The 13,260-nt window shown below is 37.8% G+C and overlaps 1 protein-coding gene across 9 annotated transcripts in view; it reads right to left on the reverse strand.

Moving 5' to 3' along the window:
* Window positions 1-560: 560 nt before the first annotated feature.
* Window positions 561-13,260, reverse strand: part of USP6NL (USP6 N-terminal like) — a 118,286-nt gene continuing 105,586 nt past the window's right edge. For 8 of the 9 annotated variants that reach the window (XM_027460736.3, XM_072044299.1, XM_021270915.4 and 5 more), the window contains one exon: window positions 561-4,219. In XM_027460736.3, coding sequence (XP_027316537.1) covers window positions 2,778-4,219 — 1,442 coding nt within the window. In that variant the 3' untranslated portion in view covers window positions 561-2,777. Of the gene's footprint in view, window positions 4,220-7,609; window positions 7,685-10,042; window positions 10,094-13,260 lie in introns of all 9 variants that reach the window. The other variant, XM_072044317.1, reaches the window with a different exon arrangement.

A 13,260-nucleotide genomic window follows, 5' to 3' on the forward strand; every position in this document is an offset into this window, starting at 1 on the left:
GTGACAGAAGAGCTCTTTGGAGGGTATCTAATCCATTACGCCGGGATGATTCCCTCCTCCAGCAAGACACTGGTACGGCTGTGTCTCACTGCACCCCGCAGCGAGGGTGCTTCTTACCGGCACGACGGGCGGATTTCAGTCTGGCACTGCCTTGAGTTGGGTTTGTCCGGTTGGATGGAAACCAAAGCGTGCTTTGCTCTGCAGACTTGGGGCACGAGGCTGCTTTTAAGGAACTATACAATACCAATCCTCTTCTTTTGAATTGGTACTGGGTGAGGGTATTGGAACAAAACCAGAAAATCATCATCACAATTTATATTCCTAGCTTTCACAAAGGACAGGGTCATGTTTAGCAGTGTGGTCAACTATAATCAATAACCTTGCTACTTCTGTAGTAATGCAAAAGCACTGCACAGCCCATATCCCCACTGCTTAGCCCAAAAATAAATATATATAAACAACTCAAATTGGACATGTAGATATACCAAGACACAATTACGAACAACCATTTGTGCAGTTTTGAGCTAATTAGACAATGAAAAAATAAAGACAAAACAACAGAGGCTTAATTATTATTATTTTAACGTTAAAAATACAGTCACATCAAAATAGGATACACAGTTATAAAACTGTTGCAGATGACATAAGAAAATAATGTGTATATATTTTTTATATATAAAAATCTACAGTATTTACTAATGCTGATACATATTTTAGAGCTTTGTGTTGCTTGCACAAATGAATTGTACAGCCTTGTTACGAATTACAGAACCATCGTTAAACACTGCGATTATTACACTGAGCCACGATATTATGTACATACATTTCTAAGCTGCTGTAAGCAAGCAGAACTAAGGTAAGCCCAAGTCATATTTATCTTCACAATTTTAGAGTTTCAGTGTAGTGCTTTGCTACTGTTACTTCGCTGCAGTTTGCGACTCTTCAAATATAAAATTGCCCAGTTCATTAAAAATTACATCAGACACATCATATACACAAAAAAAAAAAAAAGGGTTTTGAAATATACTAAGTAAATGTTACTTCCATTTGTAAAAATTGTTTTACTTCTGTACCTTAAAACTTACAGAGCCAACCTGCAGCAATAAGAGGCACTAAAGCTCATTCTTTAAAGGAAAATAAAATAAAATCCATTTCTACGTTTTCAGTTAACAAATCTTACAAAAGAGAACAGGACAACCTTCGAATCCATCCAGAACCGATGTTGCTACCGATGCTAGGTACTTAAGGATTAGAAAATCTCTCTGCTAAGCACTCCAAGGACCTCTTCTGGCGAGATCCTTACCCGCCTCCGGTCCCCTTGGTTTCAAGGAGAGGTCAGTGCATCCCGCACTGCCTGCATGGTCCCCGGCAGCTCACAAGGCTGCATCCTCCGCGTGCCACTTCAACCTGCGGTTTTGTCACCCCCCAGTTCATTTTTGTCACCCCCAGTTCACAGTCAACAAAAGGAAAAGCAAACAAAGTAAAAAAAAAAAAAAAAAAAAAGGCTGCAAACGCTAATTAAAAATACGTTACCTGGAGTCTAAGCTTCCTATTAACAGTCAGGATGGTTTTAGTGTAAAAAAAAACAAACAACAGTCTCTCAGCAGCCTGAAAGCACAGCAGCACATGCCCTATCGCAGGCACAAACCTGCTGGCTTTTTGGGGAAAAAAGGGTAAAACCAAAATGGAATTGACATGACAAAGCTTAAAGGAAAGGACGCTGCATATGCGCACGGCTCAGGGAATATCAAGTCACGGCCAAGTCTCAGCCTCCTGCGTGTACTTCTCAAGAGCGTCAAGGAGCTGGGAGTTCTGATACCTGTGAGATTTGGCCTTGCAACCAATTTGTTTAGCTTGACAGCACGGCGTGGCAAAAAGTGAAGGGTGCAGCACCATTTCTGGATCTGGCCTTGCTCCCACCATGCCCCAACATTTTGCAGATTTCAGACATTCTGACGGTAGGTTTGGGTGCAAAGGTAAAAACTCTCCGCTTTCAATTCACCTACGAAACTGGAGACTGCCCTGAATTTTCAGCACCATTTCTTAGCCAGATTATAAAGACATTTTTGACTTTCTGCTTTTGCCTGCCTGCTCCTTCCTGCTGAGGAAAATGACGAACAGTAGTCAAAGGAGAGGAAATTAACTCTCACATAAATTTAAATTAATAATCCCAAAGTATCTCCCCTGCCCAGAACAGATACTGGGATACTGAGGCAGCTGTATAACAATGACAGAAAATCCCATTCAAAATGAATGGCTTCTCAAATAAATTATAAAGAAAAATTAATATGAAATAAAAGTACTTCACAAGCTTTGCCCAAAGTTAAATGCAATTTACATTTAAACTCTTTAGCTCTTTTTCATATGCATTCGTGTATGTAAGTGCACACTCGCACACACGCACCCACACATCTATACAGTGCATTAACAATGTCAGTCAAAATAAAACCTGTAAATATGTTAGGTTTTAGGCAGAAAGATCATAACACGAGTTATTTAAATTTGAGGGAAAATGACAGTATTAACTATCCTGTGTATATGATCTTATTGCTATTGCTACGGCTATGTGCATCAGATCACTTTCAAGAGCTTCGATGCAAGTCTAAAAACTCAACTAGCCTTCAGTGAAAGCCTGAAACATCTTTGAAATAGTGTTGTTTTTGACAGAGTCATGTGAATTGTCCACATTTCATAGAGGAAATGAGGTGGACTACTGCTAACACAGTAATGCATAACTGAGTTTGGTTCTTGCCACTTTAGTAAGTACAGACAGATTCTCAGAGAAGCACAGACTCATGCATAGACAATCCATCGTTTTGATTTCGGTAGTGTTGGGCTTGAGCTGATGGACCTGAATATTGGTATTGTGGCGAACCATGCTCTTCAAAGTTTGGTGAAGTCCTGTATCTTATTGGACCGTCCACAGAAACAGCAGGAAAAGTGTGGTCTTGAAACGGTGTTGCCTGAAAATGCTGGTATTTCTGGAAGTTATCCAAGTGACCCGTGTTAATGTCTTGGTTCCAGGGCTGCCTGTACGGTTCGTGTCTATAAATATACGCAGCATCAGGCCACTTTCTGTCTTCTGGTAAATAGTCCACAGGAGGGATTATGAATTTGACACCTGGGGGGGACCTCAGGTTGCTGGTATAGGCATCGACAGGGGCTACTTCTATCCGAGTAGGGGCTGGGGAGAGAGGATTTTGGCGATTGGCAGGATACGAGTTCACTTGTAATTTATCTGGAGAGTAATCTGCTGAAATGAAAGAACCATATGGCCTACCAGAAGGGCTGGTTCGATTCCCGTGGTAGTGCAGAGGTATGGAACTTGTATTGCCTATACTGGAAACATGCTTTGGAGAATTTCCATGGTAAGTAGGTGGATTATTATAAGATGGCAGTGGCTGTTTCACATTCAGTCCATGAGGTGGTCCATCAGATGGCAAGGAGTATTTTGGAGATCTGGGTTGGGAAGTGAAGGTGTAATTGTTGGATATTTTTAATGGAGCGGGTATTTTATCAGCTTGTTTTCTTGGACTATTTGAATATGCTACATGCCTTGGACTCTGTGGATGAGCTCTCTCAAGCATCTCTTCAACAAGATTCTCATTCTCAATATCAGCTTCTGGAACATTATCATACTGTGACGCATTAGACCCACGCTTACCTTCATCAGCATCCAAAACCCTCATCTTTTGCTTTACATTCAAAGGCTGTGTTTCTGCAGAACCTGGTGGTGAGCCTGAAACTGAATGATTTATTGGCCTTCCTTTCACCTCTGCAGTAAGTTTCATAGTCTTTTCCATTATTTTGATATCGGATGGTTTATTCCACTTTGGTACAAATTCCCGTCTTGTATTTGAAATAGCATTTGAATTTTGGTTAGCAGCTGCATTATCATATTGCCTTGAGTTGTCTTGCCCCATGGGTTGAGGCTTTCTTCTAGCATCTACCTCAGTTTTAGACTGTATACTCTGTGTGTCTATCGGTCGGGACTTCTGCTGTTTTAAGGAAGGTTGTTTTTCCAGTGAATTAATTCTTTTTCGGTTATTTGGTGAACTTTCCGGTTCTTCTCCAGAGGATGGTCTCCTCTCTGTCCTTCTCACTGTTTGTGTACCAGTGCTGTTCTGTCCATTAAGCATTGGAGTGGAATTAGGCATAGCAGGCTGAGGTCCTGATGGAATTTGCCCCAATGGCTTCTTTGGAAATTCATCTTCTTTACCTAAAGAAAGAACAGTAATAACAAATTCACATGTGTATAGAAATCGTCTTTGATCTGTTAGTCATGCAAGCAAAAATAACTAAATTATCCAAGCCTCTCTCTGGATAACCATTCTGTCAAAGACCTCAAAGGTTTTTCTGTATTTTAACAAATTTGTTTAGGCTCTCATCTCAACCAGTTACTCTAGCCTTCCTTTCTTCAGCGGATACGATCTTGCCAAGCTTTTCCTCATTGACATTGCTTTAAAGATCCTTTCTGATATCCCTCTTCCAATCCACCACCTTCCATTCAGTCATCTTTTGCTGTTCACTACTGGCAAGCTATGCTATCTGCTCTGCCCTCATATGTACAACCTCTCTAGCAGACATCTCTGAACTTTCTCTCACTTCTTTTTTGAGTGCTGCTTCCTGTTAACATCTGCAGTCATGCCCTTGTTCTTCCTCAGCCCCTGCTTAGGGGATGTCATTCTCTGTATTAGAAAGTGACACCGTAACAAGAAGACTCTACACAGAATCACCATTTTTTCAGTTCAGCTTTCTATCAGCTATAGAACAACTTAAGTAGCTAATACTGAAATTGTCTATATCATGATTTCAAATGAGCGTTCAAGTTACAGAACCCGGATACAACTGGCAAGCTCTCCCATTTTGATTTCAACACATCACAACAGCCAGTGCTAAACATCAATTAAACGGATATTGAGAACAGCCCACAGTGCCACTACAGAAAGTATAAAGAAGTGTTTCATTGCTGAATTTTATTTACAGAAAAATTTACATCGAATTTTCCACACCAGTCTCCCCTTAGCACTCAACATCCTTCATCTTCTTAGCCATTGCCTTTTACCACCATCTTCTTGTATATGACTTTAATTGTGTAATCCACTCATTTCTCCCATTATCTATTGAAAAGGTCACATACTTCTCATTAAATTTATTAATCTACATTTTATTTATTTGATGTTCTGTATTTTTGAAAAACAATTGAAAAAAATTGAAAAACAATTAAAAAAAAAAATTATAAAGTCAGCACAGCCAAACAAATCCAACTGTTTATCAGTCTATTAAGTAAAAGTCCTACTGTATGTAGAAAAAAAGGAAATGGCTATTCTTAAATAAAAAAAAATAAAAATAAAAATACAAAATACAAAATAAAAAATATATAAAACAGCCATAAAACAATTTTAATTCCTGCTTCTTCCTAAAAGTCCAGAACTGTAAAATCTTCCTTCATCACCAAAGATCTTAAGGTTAGTTAAGATCTTGAAGATTTTAAAGTTAGCCTCACTTTTTTGAGGTATTTGTAATTAAAATTCCCTTTAAGTGTCTATACGGGCTCACATGGTGAATACATATAAACGTCTCTATCCCTGGTGTGAGCGCTGCAATGAGAAGAAAGCCATGTTCATTTTTACAGTCAATAGTACGAGTTCAATCTTTGATGACTGGTTCGTGCTAGAGGTACACAGAGGAAAGCCAGCAGCCAAGGTCAGTGTTATTTATTACAACAGCATAACAAACTACCATCACGGATCAGTTGCTATATAAACTAAATGAAAACTTACAGTTTGTGCCAGCTAGGACATAGCAAGAAGACAGCAGAGAGAAATACAACAGTGCTGTGTGTCATGACAAGATAACTAAATAAAAAGTACTTTAAAAAAAAACACTACACACAGCCTGGGTTTGCCAAACAATTAAACTACCCTTTTCTTGATATTCACAGTCTTCACAGGAGGCCAGAGGTCATATGGAAATGCACCCTTTCCTTTAGAAATTAACAACTTCAGAAACCTCAGTTTACATATAATAAATCCAACCTACTCGTTTTCTGTAGAAAAAACCTTCCACTCATTTTTCCCTACTCATCAGTTACGATCATACAATTATTTAGATATTTAAACCTCTTCTCTTACACTGAGGGTGTTCATTGTCTGCCTTTCTATGCCTCAGCAAGCAAAGTTACCCATGCTAAGCCCCCTCCCCAACTACTTGCCCCCAAATGTGTGCTTCCACAAGTTAAATCATCCTGCAGGATTGTACACCTGGCATTCTTTACTCAGTGATGAAGAAGATACGCAAGACAGTGCAGCACGCTATGTGGTGGGGTAGGGCCTTAGCATCAGGCACCAGTGAGTGGGTCTTGAAATTACAAGCCTCATGGTTTGTTCTCAGTCTCGGTGGGGCCCCGTGATTCAGAGACCAGGCTAAAATCTGGAGCATGGACTTGTAGACTTGCACATCATGAAGTCTGAATTAAAAAACAATATCAAAAGTATATAACAAAAATTTGTCATTTGAATTAAACAGAATGCAGCTTTTATATGCTGCTAATCATGAATCACATATAACCTCCAGGTTATCGTGGTAGTTTTGGGATGATATAAGAAAATGTCTCCTCAACATCTATAAATTATTTAATTTCTGTCCTTGTGTGTCATAAATGTTTTAGAAAAAAATGTATTATTTTAATTCCATGCTTGTAATACAAGTATTCAAGCTATATGGAAAAAAAAAAAAAAAATGAAGACAAGACCAGATCCTCTAGTGCCTGCAATGCTTCCTTCTTTGTCATAAAAACGTTAAACCCATGAATGGATTTCCTTTCCTTCAGCCTTTACTCTTTAAGAAATGCACACAGAGCAATATGAGATCCTTTGAAATATACTTGGTCTTACAATAAAGGTGGGGTTTGTTGGAGTTTTTTGTTTCTTTAATTTCATACACTTAAGGTTTCTTAATTACCCTTAAGCTCTAATAAAACCCAAGTGAGAGCAGTGCAGACATTCTTATTGAATTCTATCTAGGCTGCTTTGAAGATTGCTTTCTGTCATCTTTCCTTCCCATTTGAGGGTAAAAGAACACTACAACTCATCTGCTCCATGCTATTTCAACAATGCATTGCTGTAACATGAAATACAGGTGTAAAATGAGTATCAGAGAAGTCTTGCCATGTCTGCTGTGAAACTGTTCAAACTTGGAATTAATTCACGCACTGAGCAATAAGCAAAGAGTTCCAAGCCAACCATAGTTCATGTAGAAGCAAACCTTTGCATTCTAACAGCATCATACCAGACCTCCAGCTTTTTACAGGCCGGTAATATTGGAGCTTGGTGCTTTCACAGGAAGCAAAAATATGGAACAATGTGTATGTGTGGAAGGAGGGTCAATGAGGAAAAGAAGAAATACAGCTCTAAATCTTAGCCACAAGGCTTCCACTGAATTTGTTTTAACTTGACCTTGGTCTGAAACAACTGACACAGCTTGCTTAATCAACCACATTTGCATCAAACTTTAGGAAAGGCCACATTGCTAGAGATATTCGTTTATTAATTCAAGCTACAAAGCACACGCCTAGTTCTGTTCCAAAAAATTCTTCAGCTCTCATCACCTCCTGCCATAACAAACACTGGAAGGAAAGGAGTTGTAACAAGGATCCACAGCACTGAGCACAAAGACATCCCCCCAAACTGATCACCTCCTAGAGGAAAACCTATTTGTTTTAAAACTGCAAAAAAAGCATATTTAATTCCAATTTCAATATACAAACACATATAGACACGTCTACAGAGCTGACACTTCCCGTGGAGCTATCAAAGTACTTTATTATTTAAAAACAGATGAAAACTCATAAAGTTCAAAGAAGTCCACAAAACTAAGGAGGTAGAAAATAACAAAAATCCATCAGCATGCACGTTAATGCTTCTCAAGTGCACAAACTAGCATGCAGACTATGCCTGTGAATGCTTCAAGCAGCCTGCTATTAGTGAGAATATGAAGAAAACCGTGATGTTGCATGCTGGCAAGAAAAGAAAGAAAAAAGGAATAAAAGCAAGAAGCAAAGGAAAAGAAACCACAATTCAAAAGCAAACAGAAGAAACTAAATCACAACAAACATCTCTACTAGTAAGAGGTACATAAATAGCTTGCCAGAGAAGCATGCAAAAACACTGATTCTTCTAATAAGCTGCGTATCTTTTATCTACCCATTTTCCACTCCAGCTCTGCCTGAAGCCTCTCATGCAGCTCTTAGCCATCATCTTTACTACATCAGCTCAACTCATTGGTCGAATTTTTCAGATCTGAGCATGCAGAAATTTTATTTGTATATTTTCAAGGGCATTAAATTGAACCTGTTTATGCTGTTGGCCCTACTTCACTTTCTGGGCATACCTTCCTGTTTAAAGAAATAACAAGGGAGGAACTTCTGAGTCCTACAAAATGTATTTCTGGGGCAAGTAATCTTCTGCACAATCTACGATGTTTACACACAAGGTTTAAAAGCACTTCCAACTAGGATTTAAGACAAAGATGTTCAGCTGGTGAGAGTTTTGGCAGCAACCTCAAAAATAGTCGAATGTGCCGTTGTCTTCCAAAGCTAACTGGGCCATGAGAAAATGCCCAGCTGCATCTTCTCTCCCCGACTTCCTTCAATAAAACAGCTTCCTAGACAGAGTTAAGTTATATGTGTCCTCTGGGAAAGCTTGTAACAGCTTATGTTACAATATGTAGAGCTGGTACCATAGGATTTTATGTTTTTCTTTTAAAAGAAAGGTTGTGATTTAGTTGATTGGATGTAATATGGTATAAATAAGCAAACAACAAAGAAAAGAGAAAAAAGTACAAGAGAAAAAGAAATAAAGAAAAATGGGGGAGAAAGGAGAGAAATGGAAGTAGAGCAAGAGAATTTAAATGAAGAAAGAACAATTAGGTGCTCGTTTTCTGCTGATAAACATATTACCTGACATGACAAGGAGCAAAGCAAATATCAGCAGATCTGACTGTTGACCAAAAGATAAAAAATTCAAGTGATATTAAAGAAAGTTTTAGTCTACTCACTTACTCTTGCTCTAGCAAGTCTTGGTCACCACCCAGTGGAAGTCGATCCCAACTACAAGACTTTTACAGATAATTGCTCCAGGAGGCACTAACAGCCTCATGCATTGAATAGCAGACATATAATTGGAGTAAAGTGCTTTAAGTGCTCTCTCTGGTGAATAACAGTCTAGTCCTTAATTTCAGGACCAGAATACATGCACTCTGACTGTTCTAACACAGTTTTCAAGGATTGTAATGGTCATAAAAACAACTCTTAAAATGACATCTTGATATTTTGTGTTTATGTTCCATCAGTGACTTCCCATCTTACTTGTTCTGTTTACAAGTCCAAGAGAATTTTAAAGAAATTTAAGTGTCTGCACTAGAAGCTCAAGCTGCTGCCTGAAAGTCACTCTCTCTTCCTCCTCCTTTATATGCCAGGGAGGAGATACTGAAATGAAGCCTTGCTTGACAACTTGATGATGGTAGAGCAAAATACACTCCTTGTCTTTCTGCTGCTGTGTAATACTTTTGTAATACTGACAATAACAAAACCTTACTTTATAAACATCTGCATTTAGTGAAACAATAGAAAAATATAACAAACTTGGTCATTGGTCTGAAGCTACGGGTAACTAGCTGTAAGTCTGTAAGTGGTCTTTGTAAATAAATAAATACATTCTAAAATTAACCACTTTTCATTTTTTTCATTTCATATCCGTAACTCCACGTTTCTTCCAGAAAATAAACTTTCTTGAAAATTCAGTTCAAGCTAAGGCTGTGAAAAATAACCAATGTAACTATCTGGATCTTATTCAACAAAAGCATGCAAGTTTTAAGCAGTAAAGATTTTGAAATGATGCAAAGCCAATGTCTAAAATGGTTGAAAATAATATGTATTAGTATAATTTCATAGGCCAATTTCCTTCATAATCTTGTAAAAGTCATAACACACAAGAAACAAGGCAGAAAAATTAGTTGATTAAAATGCAAAGCACATGGTATGAAATAGCTACTTGTGTATTCTTCAAGTACAAGTGAAAAATCCAAAGTTCCTCTGAAACAAAACACAACCCAAAGAGATACACCATCAGAAACAAAGTCAAACTGACTTACATATTTGCATTATTTTGGCCATCAAAATATGTATTAAGAGCAGAAAACAGACATTATTTGAGTATCAAAGAGTATTTAAAATAGATAAAGATTTGAATAAAAGGTATTCATAAAAATTTACTAAAATATACCTTTAAAGAAAAATAGCAGGTATACATTTAAAAAATTATGACAAATAAAAGATTCAGATTTTGCTAGTTGTCCCTAAATACAGGAAAGACTGGGAGAACTAAAAGAACTGAGGGTTTAAAGGAGATGTTACCATGCACTAAGTTCAGCAAAAGGACAATGGCAGCTTTCAAATTTGGCAATATTTCTTTAAATCAGGTCTTGCACCTCAAATTTAAGGCCTTCTCCATTGCTATATGGTCTATTTAACTTTCAGTTAAAAAATAAAAAGACACAGGATCTCCCTGTCCTTCAGGACATCTTAAATCAAAACGTGGGCGAGCATTTCAAGAGCTTGGACAAGGAAAGTATCTGAACCAACAAAAGAAAAAAAAAGAGAAACAATGGCATCTACCAATGAAATTCGTTTCACAGTCCTTGAATTAAGGAATTAAGGAAGAGATTGGCCACTCTGTGTCAGATCTAGCTACTTGAGAAGATGTAAATCCTAAACCATATAGGTTTATATGACTGTGCTGTTCAAGAGCCTGCTTTGGTACCACCCTTCATAATGTTCCAGTCAACCTAGAAAATCTGTTTTTTTTTTCCTACTAAAAAAACTAGAGGAGAAGTACCTTATAGGACCGTTTCTACATATAGCTGTCACATCGTGGCCCTCTGAGGACTCGACAACAAGCAGCACATTTATCCATACACTCTGAGGTTTCCATATAGTCACTGAAACATGGATGCCTACCTTGGGTTTTGAGAACAGTATTAAAGTTATGAGCCATCATCGGAAGGTTGCAGTCACTTGGTACAGGCTATCCTATTCTGGACAGCACTTACACCAGAAATTACTACGGAAAGGCATAAAAATCTGTGGTCTGGTTTATGCAAAATAGTCCTAATACTGGCAAAGCCATTTAGCTAACATCCAAAATTAGCATGATCAATTCAACTGTGCCCCTGGAATGTCAAATGTTCTGGCTGAGCATTTTATTGGCTTTATCGGTGAGAAAGTGTTGAATAAAGTCCTTTCCCTCCATGGAAGAAGCAAGCCAGAGAAAGCTACGTTAGACATAAGCAGACTTCCACTTTAAAGCAACACAAAAATTATTACCTCTTAATATCCTACCACAGTTTACCCTACTAGGGCAGGAAAATCTATACAGCCTAACAAAGGATGCCAGATGGAAAATTCCACAGAGCTCAATTAGCTCACTGCTATTCCTGGATGACTGATACTAATGCAACTGTAAGATGAAGATTTTTTTTTCTAACATTAATTTTTACTTTAGTTCTTAATTATTAAAGGTATAATTATTGCTCAGTGCAAAAAAGTACAAGACAGGAAGTAGTGCTCTGATTTCAGCTGAGAAAACTAATGTAAACATTATTTTCTCCTGCTACAAAGGATACTTAAATGAACAGTTTGATTTTTTGTGTGTGTATTACTTCATGATGTATAATGGTTTCACAAATTTTATGTGAAACTAAAAGAAAAATAGTAAAGACACTCAAGGTAGAAGAGAGAGTAATCAGACGTACACGTAAGCAAAGCTGAAGCTGAATGTCTAGAGAATGCTGAGAACATGCAGAAAAATATTACTGCCTGAAGACAGTGATTAGTAAAACCAAAATGAACAGTAAAAAAAAAAAATCAAAGGCTTGTGAAATTCAGATGAAGAACAAATGAAACAGCCTCACTCAACTACAGATAACAGCAGACAAATCAGCTAGATTTCCAAGGATTAGGAAAAAGGCATTTCATATTTATTTTGTGAAAGGTTAAGTAATGTTCCCACTTACCCCTGGCAAAAATATACCACACAGAGAGGCTTTCCAAGGCTACTTTGAAATGAAAAAGAAAAAGCCTCACTTCCTCATCCAGCACCAAAATATACTTTACTTTGGCTTTGTTTTTCTGATTTTTATTTTAGTACTCAACCTTCCTCACTCGTGTTGGAAAAGAAGACATGTTTTGACACTGACATTGCTTTAGCTTTCTAAAAGAACGAACTGATATGGATTAAAACAATTACTGTCTTGCCAGCTAGTCACATCAAGAGTCACTCCTAGACATACAAAATATGAAACCATACAACTTGCACTCCATGTCAAGAAGATGCATTCACTAAATCCTGCTTTTTGTTTCCACAAGACAACTCCCTGTGCCTCACACTTTCTGTTACTGCATTGCAAGATAACCACTTTGTGGCTCTTAATGTCAGGTACAGCCTCCTTTAATTGTTTCAAGATCTAGGAGTACTCTCAAACAAAACTTCACTTGAAGGCTTTTTGCATTCTCTCACAAGAAAAGCCTTAAGACATAAGTCAGTTTGGAACAGCCTTCATTTTTTTCTTTCAAGAAAATTTACAGTAAATTCTGTATTTTCCACAGAAACTCTCAACACAAGTTGCATATATGTGATTTTCCAGGGTGGAAAAAAAAGCATTAATTCATTCAAACATATCAAACTACAAAATGTTTCATAATTATTTCAGTACCACACTTTTTCCACTTTTCAAGTGGAAAATAAACTCCTCACTGGTATAATTTGCTTTACCACATCCACGAAAAACCTACCCAACTACAAGTACGTTGAGTTTCTGAAAGGGTGCAAAAAATCTTCACACATGGATAACACAGTATTTAAAATGTAACGGAGCACTCTGATGATCCTATCTTCTTCTAGCATGATGGAGTGGAATTGATGCTAAAAGACAAAGTTGTCCATTAATGTATTTATCCAACGCCAGTCACCGTGATCAAGCATCAGCTGAGACAAGATGTCTGACAAAGCAGACAACTGAAGAGTGGTGCTGAAAAGAGCAACTTGCTCTGAAGAATAAGAAAATGCTGCAACCTAGCTTGGGGAAAAAGGATGAGGAGAAAGCAGGATGGGAAGGCTGTGATTAGAAAGAGGAAGAAGCAGCACAAGCAGTAACATGGAGAAGAGCTGCAGACTAACTGGACATGGAGTGTGTGCATCAGAA

The sequence above is a fragment of the Anas platyrhynchos genome, chromosome 1, assembly GCF_047663525.1.
Source record: "Anas platyrhynchos isolate ZD024472 breed Pekin duck chromosome 1, IASCAAS_PekinDuck_T2T, whole genome shotgun sequence".
NCBI lineage: Eukaryota > Metazoa > Chordata > Aves > Anseriformes > Anatidae > Anas > Anas platyrhynchos.